Source organism: Molossus molossus, unplaced genomic scaffold (assembly GCF_014108415.1).
Source record: "Molossus molossus isolate mMolMol1 unplaced genomic scaffold, mMolMol1.p scaffold_m16_p_11, whole genome shotgun sequence".
NCBI lineage: Eukaryota > Metazoa > Chordata > Mammalia > Chiroptera > Molossidae > Molossus > Molossus molossus.
The window spans coordinates 71974557-71986603 of record NW_023425346.1 but is presented as its reverse complement, the minus strand read 5'-3'; the positions used below and the strand labels follow the sequence as shown (position 1 = coordinate 71986603).

The window sequence follows — 12047 nt, the reverse complement described above, 5'->3', positions numbered from 1 at the left end:
GATAGTCAAAGGATGACTCCTAGTAATCCTAGATAAGTTAGTACATTTTGCTGTCGTTATCAGATGCTTTTGAGAAATTCTACTTATTCCCTACAGAAAGACAAGGACAAAGAAACCATCAGATGGAGCATTTTCCATAATTGTTGATGAATGTTTGTAGAACACAAAGGGAAATGCAAAACATTTCAACTTGCAGATTAGTCTGATTAATGAGGAAGCCAACCAAAAAGGTATGGGGCACCCATTTGATTGATCAACTTTGAATTATTGGATCATTCTCGGTTTAAAGAGTGGTCTGAGGCAAGGTAGCATGGAGATTGAGCACAGACAATTTGATGACTTTGGGAACATTCCCACCCTCTCTAAGCCTAGGTGTCCTTATCTGTAGGCTGGGATAACAATATCTACCTTAGCAGTTGATCTGAGAATTCAATATCAAAAAGTTTCTATTTTGAGAACTTGTTACACCAGGTAGTGTGTCAGGTTTTGGGGCTCCAGATGTCTGCATTCGCGGAGCTCCCCTTCTAGTGGTCATGTGGGGAGACACTATAATGCTCGAGCTGAGCTGGGCACAGAGCAGGTGGACGAGAGACACAGTGTTATGTGATCACACTCTGTTGGGGAGCGATGCTAAACTATAATTACTACCTGATGGCAACACCCTTGAGGACTGTATCAAAGGTACAGAATTTTCAGCTTCTGATACTCCCCTGCAAGGAGACTTTAATTGCAGTCTCGGCTCCTGAGCACCTCGAACCTGGAGCCCCCGCCCCTGCCCCGGTCTGCTGGTGGAGTGCAGTCAGTTGAATTGCTATGGCTTGCTGCCTACGCTCTTGGAACTGGGCTTGGACGTGGGCATATTCAGGTTCCTGCCGCCCTCAGTGCCTAAGTGTTCCCAGCACTGGCCCCAGTTTCCTCTTCAGTACTGTCAAACTCACAGTTGTGTAACTGCAGAGAGATGGCAGAGTCATTCAAACGTTTGGCTTCAACTTCTTGGCTTTACTCTCAGCTTCATCATTTAACATTGTGAGCAATTTACTGGGTCTCTCCAAACCTCAGTTTCCACATGCGTATTTGAGATCAAACATGCTACCTATTTTAAGGGGACTGCTCGAAGTATTAAATGGGATCATGTGTACAGAAAGCTCCCAAGTAAACATTCAGGACATATTTTTATTAGTGTGGAAGTTGTGGAAATTGTTGCACGGGTCATCTTTGTTGACGTGCATGCGGACAGACAGTATGAGGCATTCGTGACTCCCTTTGATGCTTGAACTCATGTAATTTTGGATCTCTCGCTCTCTGCAGACCCCAGCAGATTTCATCTTTTACCATAGAAATTTTATTTAGTTTCTGGCTGAATGATTCTTTTCTTTATGAAGTGTTTTAAATGACCAAGTTATCAAATTTAAATGATTTAAATATTAATTATTTAGATTATTTAAATCTTACTTATTTAAATGACCAGAATGTCTTTCAGATAGGCAATCTCCCTTGACCACCACAAGGACCTGAGGGGATCGGTGTGGGTGATGTGCCTGTCCCCATGCTGCTGACAAGGGAACAAGCAAAAGGAGATGAAGTGGGTGACTCTCTCCAAGTCACATGGCTGGTCATCGACAAGGTGTAAATATCTAATTCCTGCTTGAGATGCTGAAAATTACTATTTAATTATCAAGGCCTTGTTCCCTCAGGGACTTAGACATAGGCACAGAGATCACTTTTAGAAAATCACTCAGCGGAAACTGGAAACGTTTTTCTGTGAGTTGAAAGATCAGACTCAAGAATTAGCCCCCAGACTTAGGTTGTGAAGCCTAGAAATTCACACTGAGTTTCTTGTTTGTTTGTTTGTTTTGTCTTGTTTTTGAAACTTGTGAATTCCACTTTTATCTGTTATTTGCAGGAGAGAATCTTAAGGACACCTAAAACCATTAGAAACTAAAGGTATAATTTTTTTGTGGTTATTTTTAAAGGGTTCCCACGTTTCCAGGAATCTTACATGTTCCCCTGTTGGTGCATCATAGGAGATCCTGCCCCTAGGAATGAGTCGTACATCCCTCTCCAGAAGGCCTGGACCTTCCTCCTGACAGCCCAGCTCTTTCCAGACAGCTTTCCCTTCCCAGGGGAGGAAAGCAGTGAGCTTCCTCTTTGGTTGACTCCACTGCGTCATGACTTTGGATTTGAGTAGTCAGGGCAGAAGAACCGGTGCTAATCCAGGCTTCGCACAGGCTGCCTCGCGTGCTCTAGGCCCACCTTTCTCCAGCCCTGTCTGCTCCAGCCACCAGAGCCGCAGCCCCAGCCTACCTTCTGCCCTGTCTCTGCTCTGACTCCACGTGTGGGACTGGCTGCCGTAGGAATTCCCAGCCTTCGAGCATGGATGTCCAGGAAGCGTGGGAGTTAACGTCCATGGAATAACCTTGGCTGATGGAAGGTGGAGGCTGATGGATCATTTTGAGGTGCAACATTCGAGATTTTTCAGACAGTCCCTAAAAGGGTCAAGCCTGGTTGACCACAGTGGTGACCAATAAGGGTCTGTGTTCTTACAAAAGCTTTCTTATTTGCTGTTTGTTTTACTGACCCAGGCCCCTACTCCTTTTCCTGATGTCACTTCTAAAACGAAACCACCTGCCTGCAGCCTTTGTCTCCAGCTCTGCTTTGGAGAGGGCATGGGGAACTCATGCCAGTTTTTGTTTTAAAACCAATCAGTGTACAGCTGGAAGGTCAATATTGCCATGTAATTTAACCCCAATTCAAATGATAAGTCTTTCTTGATTTTTCATTTGAGGAGGAATATAGTGGTTGTGGAAAAGGCCCTGAAAGAGAAGGCCTTTTCCTCTCTCTGACACTTGCAAGATTTTTTGTGAAGTGTGGGTTCCAGTTTATCCACTAATTATGTGTGACCCAAACGACACTATTTATCCTTTTGGAGCTCAGTATGTGAACTATAAGAGAAAGATGACTAAGATTACATCATTTCTAACATCTCTTCCAGGTCCGTACTATATATTTGTGAAATAAAAGCATCTGGGTGACAGTGTATAGTAGTTTCTTCCCCCTCATTAACCCTAGGGATTGTTTTGGCTAAAAATATGGCAACACCTTAATGCAACTTTAGACAGGCAAGTGAATCAGCCCCCTGAAGGTCTAGATTAGAGAACTAACAGCTATTCAGAACCTCAAACACAATAGCGCTGACAAAAAGAGAACCAGCCAGCTTCCTTGGGAGTCAGCAAACATTAGCAGGGCTGCAGCATTAAGATAAGAACAGAGTAATGAGAAAACGAGTTGCAACCACTTCCTTGACTGCATTCCAGCAGTCACTTGGTGATTCGTCACATCGCTAACAGGGCTTGATAAATGGACTCCAACTGTTGAGATTTTTTTTTTTTCTCCTTTAGAAGTTACTTGGAAACTTGGCTTGGGAAAATGCTTCAACTTTGAGAAAAATAACATAAAATCTTGCAAGTGTCAGAGACAGGACATAAAAACATTAAAGGGATATAGGCTTCCATAAATCCCAAATCAAGGAGCATCCATTCAGAAAAAGAAGGAAGATCATGATAGTTAAGTGAAGCATGAAAGCCACGAAACATGAAAATAAATAGGCTATACAGCAAATAAGGTTGTAGATGTAGCCATTTATAAGACATATAAGACATTTACAAGACATCAGACAGATAAGATTGGTATTATTTCCATTTTACACATGAAGGAAAAAGGTTCAGAGAGGTATATAATTTGTCTGATGACACACAGCTAGGCAGTGGCAGAGCTGGGGTTTTAATTTTTTAAATATATTTTTTAAATTAATGATTAAAGTAATACATGCACATAGTTAACAAATCAAACAATACTAAAAAGCATACAGTTGAACCTTGAATAATGTGGGGGTTAGGGGTGCCAACCCTACACAGTCAAAAATCTGTGTATAACTTTTGATTCTCCAAAAACTTCCATTGCTCCTTGGGAGATTGGTGCAGAACATCTGCAGATTTTTATTATTTTTTATTTATTTTTTATCCTCACCTGAGGACATTTTTGCATGTATCTTCAGATAGAGCAGGAGGGAGAGAGGGGAAAGAGAGAGAGAAAGAAACATCCATGTGAGAGAGACACATTGACTGGTTGCCACCCACAGGACCCCAACTGGGGCTGGGGACAAACTGCAACTGAGGTACATGCCCTTAGCGGGAACCAAACCCGGGACTCTCTGGTTCACAGGCCGACGCTCTAACTGCTGAGCCAAACTGGCCAGGGCAACCTCTGCAGATTTTTATATAAAGTCTTTTATATAAAATGGTGTCAAACAATGTATACAGTAGGCCCTCTGTATGTGCAGAGGACTGAAAATACTATTTTAAATCCACAATTGGTTGAATCTGGAGGTGTGAATCCCTCATATGCAAAGAGCTGAGTGTATTTATTGAAAAAAAGTCTGTATAAGTGGACCTGTGCTGTTGAAACCTGTGTAATTCAAGGTTAAACTGTGTAATAAAATAAAGCACTATTTTCAATATTGCTGCCTTATTATCTTTTGTATTTCCCACTGCTTTCATTTGATTTTTTATTTTGGCCATTATGTTTTTAATTTCCAAGAGCTTTGTCTTTTTCTATGATTGTTTCTTCTTCTTCTTCTTCTTCTTCTTCTTCTTCTTCTTCTTCTTCTTCTTCTTCTTCTTCTTCTTCTTCTTCTCCTTCTTCTTCTTCTCCTCCTCCTCCTCCTCCTCCTCCTCCTCCTCCTCCTCCTCCTCCTCCTCCAGCATCCTGTTCTTGTTTCATGGATGTAATATTCCCTAAGGATATTATCCATAGTTTTTTTTTTTCCCCTCCTTGTTTTCTCTGATTCTATTTTTATTTTATTTTAGCCTCTGTGTTTCATACTGGAGACTTTAATCAATGTTGTGTGATCCTTGTTATCCATTTGTATGCAAAAGCAAGACATTAAAAGGCTGAGTTGGAGTTTGTGTGTCCCACACGTACATTGCATTGGACATATTTATACTAAAAATGATTCATTGTTTATCTGAAATGCAAATTTAACTGGACTTTTTGTATTTCTATTTGCTAAATCTGACAACCCTGAGTGTGCAGCTTGCAGACTTCTAGCTTCTGGTGCTGGGACTAGGGCCTATGAGTTTTTAATGCAGAAACTTCTTCCATTTTATTTCATCCCCTCTTCTGAGCTTTGCGTCTCATTTGTACCTTCCACTTTTCCCAGTCCAGAGTTCTTTCTTTCATTTCTCCAGAGAATAAACCTCTGGCCTTCTCCAAGTACAGGGGAAAGGGAGTTATCTGGTTCTGCTTATGGAAGACTTCATGGGCTCCACGCTTTCTGTAAACTGACTTTCTAGTAATCACTGTCTTAAGCTTTGAGTGTCAAATCCACTTTCACAGCACTTTTGTCTCTAAGCCCCAAGTGAGGTTCTGCAGGGCAAACTGGCTTGCTTCTCAGAGCTGTCACGGGTCCTACTTTGCGCTCTACTCTGCTAGATCAGTTACATTCATCAGCTGGCTTCCACTTCCACACATGCATTGATATTTCTTACCAGTTGTCATGTGCCCACTCTCTCTTGCAGATTTATTCTTTTTTTCTTGTTAAATTTATTTGCCACTTCAGTCAAGTTTCAGGAAGAAAAAGCCATTGACACTTGGGCTCATTACACCAGGTTTAATTAGAATGCCAGAATAACACTTAAATCCAGACCAGTAATTCCAAAGCCTGTACTCCTTCCGCTATTTCTATGTAATAACACATTCAGCAGAGGCCAACAATCAATATGTGTGGCAAAAACCGTCAGTAGTCTACTCCAACATCTCTCCTCCCTTTCTTTCTTGGTTATAGAACCCCTAGTTTTTAGTGAGGCATTGATTACAGTCATGTGTTGCTTAACAACAGAGATCCCTTCTGAGAAATGTGTCATTAGGCGATTCCATCATCATGTGAACATCACAGAGTGCACTAACTCACACCTAGGTGGTGCACAGCTGCCTACGTGGCACACCACAGTCATACATGCCGTCCGTTGGTGACCAACATGCTGTCATGCAGCACATGACTGTACCAGAATAATGGCTTGCTATCCAACCTTCCTTCAACCTAGGTATGACCAAATGACTAAATTCTGACCGATGAAATGTAAGTGGAAGTGCTATGTGGAGTTTCCTTAAAAGCAAACTCTCTTAAAAGATAACTTGCATCACCTTTTGGGCCCCTTTTTTTTCATCCCGTCCTTCTTTCTGCAAGCTGGCTGTGGGTGGACACTGAGGAGCTGTTTAGCACTAAGGTAAAAGCATGTGTTGAAGGTGGTGGCCCAGAAAGACAGAGTAGCCTGGGTCCCTGATGACTTAGTGTGGTTACTCTACCAGCTGCAGATGGCTTATCTCCAAACTCTTCTATGTGATGGAGAAGTAAGCCACTGTTATTTTGTTTGTTTGTTTTCCCCTTATAATTGAATCTAATTCTAACTGATACAATGCCAACGTGCAATAAGATCTAGAAGGGAGTGACACATGATTCCTGGAAAAGGTGGTAGATGAGATGAACCTTAAGGGACAGTTGAGCCAGGTGGGGAAGCAGAGGGCTGGGATTCCATGTAGGAACAGTAATATGATTGGGGTACAGGGGCGCCGCATAAGGTGTTTTCAAAGGGTAACATGCAGACCAGTCTGGGAGAAGACAGATCATGTAGGAGAGAAGTGGAAGACAGGAATGAAAAAAGTTTGCCTTGAAAGCAATGACGCCCCTAGAGGCTTTTGAGATGGAAGTTGGAGATACATGTCTAGAATGTGACGAAGGGGTGGAGTGAAGAATTTCAGAATTTTCTATAATATAAATGTATTACAGAGATAAAACCAGGGGAGTGAATCTGAATAGAGTAGAGAAAGAAGGAACATGGGTTCAAGAACTCATCCAAAGGAGCAAGGAGAAAAGAAACCTAGAAAGGATCCCCAATAGGCGAGAGAAAGAAAGCTGGATGCTGGGGAAGAAAAGAGAGCAGAAACCGACATTGAGAAGTCATTACATCTTCAGATTTCTCAAAGAAGCCACAAAATATCAGAAATGAATGAAGGCCATTGAATTTGGGGACAAAGAAGTCTCTGTGACTTCTGAAACTATAACTTTGATAGAATGTGAAGGTGGACACTGCCCTTGAAGGTGAAAATCGGTGGTAGGGGGGGAAGGTACTAATGTGCTCCATTTATTTTAAAAGGTCGGCAGTAAAAGAAAGGTAAATGGAAAAACAATGCAAGATCTCCAAGGGTCAAGTGGAAGAATCTTTGAAGAAGGGCAGTTGTTTGGTCTTTAAGAAAAAAACTGCATATCAGCAAAGGAAGAGATCACCAAGCTCTGGAAGAGGTGGCACCTGACGGAGCAGGTGCTGAAGGAAATGAGTTGGCTGGAATTTCCAGCTCAGATGGAGGCCTACAGTGGAGGAAAAGGGGGACAGCTTTTTTAAAGAGAGAGAGGTAGAGGAGAGGCAAGGAATGGAGGCTTGATTTCTAGTCAGCCTTTCAGCAGCAAATCTTTTTCATTAACATCAGCAATGCCATTATAGATCTGAAGAGAAATAATAGTCTAAAATAGCAATCTTCGTCTTGAAAATAAAAATGGCCATCACTTAGTTTCAGACTGAGAGTCCCACACGAGGATCGTAAAAATGAAGAAGCTATAAGTCTCATGATTGCTGCTCTGGTTTTCTTGTCTTGTAGACACTACCTTAATCAAGTTCATTTAGATGAGGGGAAAACAACAGTAAGTAGTTTAGCTCATTTACACATTGATATCAGTGCTAGAGCAGCAGGGCCTGAAAATTAATTACAGGATGAGACTGTAGATATCCATTTGTCAAATAGATCAAATGCCAATACCTACTCGAAGTATAGCGTGATGTCTGTTGCCAATATTGACTGCTTCAGAAGCTGCATGAGGTCACTATATTCCTTGGAGGACAAATTAGCAAAGATATTGTGACCCTGTAATGAGAAAGTAAAAAGTCACACACACACAAAACAAACCCATTAAATTTGAGTCGTTGATTATATGTTTTCATAGATAGATAGATATGCATAATAAAACCATTTCGTAAAAAGCTTAACAAAATTTTGCATAAATACAAACATATTCCCTGGCAAACACAGCAAAGCCAGAAAGCACAATCATTTTTTTTTTTTTTTTTTTATCCTCACCCGAGGATATTTTTCCATTTTTTTTTGTACAGATAGAGTGGGAGGGAGAGAGAGGAAGGGAGAGAGAGAGAGAAACATCGACGTGAAGGGACACATCGAGTGGCTGCCACCCGCATGACCAACCAGGGCCGGGGACAAACTGCAACCAAAGTACGTGCCCTTAGCGGGAACCGAACCCGGGTCTCTCCGGACCGCAGGCCGACGCTCTAACCGCTGAGCCAAACCGGCCAGGGCAGCACAATCATTTTTGAGGAGGATTATGTATAGTCTTAAAGAGCAAACTTTGAAAAATGTTTGACCTTGTCTTACTATGGGTATATTTGGGCCAACAACTCCATCTGACTACCCATTTCCTGTGGAATTACTGAATGCACAAGTTAACAAAAACATTTCAGAATCTTGATGACTCTAAAATAAATACAATTTCACTATTTTAAGATGTAAGTTGGCATTTTGGAAGTACTTGCTTTGGCAACAAATGACCTCAAGGAGGAGAAAACACATTAGACCAGTGGCTCTTCACTGGGGTGATTTGGGCAACGGGAGCACCTGGCAATGTTTAGAGCCATTTTTGACCGTCACACTGGTGAGGGGTGCTACTGGCATCTAGTGAGTAGAGGTCAGGGATGCTGCTAAATGCCCTACAATGCACAGGATGGCTCACAACAGAGACGCACCTGGCCCAAACGTCCGAATGGCTGGAGCTGAGAAGCCCTGTGTTAACTGTGGAGATCCATCTTGAGGAGCGTGTGGCAGATTAAACTCAGTACCTAATTCCGGAGTGGTCAGAAAGTATTTGATACTGTTCTTGGCCTATATAGTTCTTAGGACTGTAAAGATGAATTTTACCTAGGAAAACTTGCAAACACATCTGTATCTCCATACCTTTGCAAAGCACATGTCATCAAAACATGTTTTAGCTACACTGGCAGCTCTACGGTGTTTTTAGTGAAGTGGAAAATCCTTTTGTAAAGTGACTGACAATCCACTTAATTTGCTTTGAAAGTCAGGACTTGTCATTTGTCAGGGTTTCTCAGCATGAAACCTGGGGCCCAGGAACTGGGCGAGTTCTAACCCAGCGCGGAGAGCCAGAGGTGGCGCGGAAGGAAGGGGGAGAAATGCCTGCCCGAGAATAAACTATTCTCCAACGAGAGGTCAATTAATTCTTTCGGGAACCAGAATATCAATTAGTAAATTATCGCCTACCAGGCACCGGATGATAATCTGCTCCCCTGAGTTAATTTATCTCGTTGGGTGAACCCGCCACTCTTAAAGACTAGAGTATATTGGTTCCACATGGGACCAGGTCCAATATTAATAATAATTTTCAAATGAACTCTTCCAGACCCTTAATTCAGCCATTAGGAAGAAGACAAATAACTAGAGGAATGCCATGCCATAATTCCGCCTGGGTTTCTTTGCCCGAGCCTTGCCCCGTGGATGGATCCTGGGGCCTGGGCAGAGGTGGTTGGAAGCTGTGGACGGGCAGTCACCAGGATCCAGCCCGCGCCCAGCCTCCCCCAGTGGAAGAAGCACAGCCACTCCGTTCATTGTGCTTTGCTTCACAGATGTTGCATTTTTTTTACAAACTGAAGGCAAGACCCTCCACCAGCTAAAAGATTATGACTCGCCTTACTGCGGTGGTCTGGAACAGAACCCGTGGCATCTCTGAGGTCTGCCTGCATAGCTGTTAGGACCTAGTTACAGTAAAATTCATGTGACGTCCAGGAGAAAGCTGGTCTAAATGTGAAGATCTGGATTATTTTGTGAGTGCATTTTACTACTTTTAAAGGCACAGTTTACAGCTAACAGAGTGACAAAGCTGGCCAGATCAGCTTTCATATTAATAAAAAAAAAAAGTTAATTTATCATCAGTGTATTGTTTATATGCAAATTGGCTTTCTTCAGTGCTTCAAGAGTTTGGTCCCTGAAATAGATTTGGGTCCCTGCAATAGATCTGTCTCCCTGAAATACTGCTTCCATTTGTTTAGGGACAAGGGTGGTACTGATGGAAAGAGAACCGTGCGGAGGGGGAGAGGTCTGGGGTAACTTCTGTCAGGCCGTCTAACTGCCTATGTCTCTGTGTCACTGGGGAAGGGGCGACAACGACCTCTGCATTTCTGCCCTTTCTGACGGTCAGGACAGGAGGGCATGTGGGGGAAGCCCCAGGCAGGGCCTGCATGCACCCACTGCTCACTACCTGATGATGCTACTGTTGTTCTCGTTCTTCACAGAGTCCTGAGCGAAGGGCAGCCTAGGCCTTCTATTGGTGTGAAGACAGGGCTGAGATAGTGGGGTTTGATTCCCCAAACAAACAAACAAATGACCTTTCAAGGACACTCTGACATCCTGTTTATAATCCCAGTTATTACAAAGATAGGCATTCCTGGGGTTTGAGGAGTGAACCCCTACCATTACTAGTGCAGAAAAGATAGCCTGAACCCAGGTTCCTGCTTCCCTACTTGCCATAGTACTCAGCTAAAACATGGCTTTCAGAGCGATGTTACTGAGCCACAGATGCCGGGATGCAGGTACTGAGAGCCTAGCCCTGGATGTTTCCTTCCCAACTGAAAACACTCCCCCTAGTGGTCGCCCTTCCCCAGCCGCACTGCTGACTCTCCCTTACTGGGCCCAACGAGGCCTTCGTCATATTACAAAAGACACGCTTTCTCAAGATGGGCTGGAGGGAAAAAATACCTCCATATTTAATGATGCTATTCCAGCAAAGCAGGGCCTTAATGATGATAATAATAATAATTAATGGCACAGCTAGAGAACTGACAAATAATGGGAAACAGATGATCCCTTCTTGGCCTCAAAAAAAAAAAAAAAGTCTGTACGCCTGCAGAAAATTAACCAGATCCTTTCCTGGCGATTTCAAACTCTTCCGCGCCTCGGCCAGAGTCAGTACGGGGTTGTGCCCCTGGGGGCCAGACGTGGAAAAGCACCCCGAGTCCTGCGGTGCCGTGTGCAGCGAAGCGGGCCTGGGGCCTTGGCTGGTCTCACGTTCAGCTGCAGTTCTTACTCTCAAACTGGTCCTCCTGGCAAATTTAAGTTTTTATTTTTTATAGATGTCTCAACTGTGCTGATAAAGTGTAACTTTCTCACCCTGCTTCTTTTAAAGTGGCTTTGGATTTCACAAAAAGGTTGGGCCACTCACTGTTTGGGTCACGTCCCTGTGTTACAGGCGTCTGTCCCCCTGAGAAAGTCAAGACAAGCTCCGGGCAGTCTCCTCTGCTGAGTGAATGGGAAAAGCCTCCAAACCAAGAATGAAACCCAAATAAATCATCTTGGGAAACATTTGAACAAGGTCCTGGGTCAGGCATCTAAATAAATGATAAAAGCCAGCCAAACGGTCTAACACCTTGGCTTAAAAAACTTGTTCCACTCCTCTGTGTCTACCTGTGAAACTGCAAAGAGAGGGCGAAACATCATTTCACTGGTTCTCTGTCGGCGGAGGAGCAGAACGAAAGGTCCTACCTCACTCTGAAGGATCATCACGGCGTGGTTGAAATGGTGGTGCTCCAAGGTAGCAGAGGTTCCATAGAGTTGGGCCAGGGCAGAGCCGCTCCTGGAAGAGGACAGAAGGGTCAGTGACCAGGGCCCTTGATGTGTCAACAATTCCTCTGCCCCAGCTCTTTGGATCAGACTGCTTTTCCTGCTTTGGCAAGGGCTGTGAGCAGGTACATTCACAGGTAACTGCTTGTGTAGTTCACTAATCTATTAAGTAAACTCTTCGGGAACCGTCTATGTGTTAGCCTAGGTGCTGTGGATACAACAGTGAGTAGACACAGTCCGTGACTCTAAGATATTTACAGAGTTGTAAGGGAGATGTGATGTGGTCACAGGGGAAATAAGGC

The 12047-nt window shown here is 43.3% G+C and overlaps 1 protein-coding gene across 1 annotated transcript in view; it reads right to left on the bottom strand.

The window, feature by feature from the left end:
- PDE11A (phosphodiesterase 11A) overlaps window positions 1-12047 on the bottom strand; it is a 332237-nt gene that overhangs the window by 51199 nt on the left and 268991 nt on the right. Inside the window, exons 14-15 of the mRNA XM_036253345.1 lie at window positions 11668-11758; window positions 7874-7974 (exon numbers count right to left, since the gene is read on the bottom strand). Coding sequence (XP_036109238.1) covers window positions 7874-7974; window positions 11668-11758 — 192 coding nt within the window. The remainder of the gene's footprint in view (window positions 1-7873; window positions 7975-11667; window positions 11759-12047) is intronic.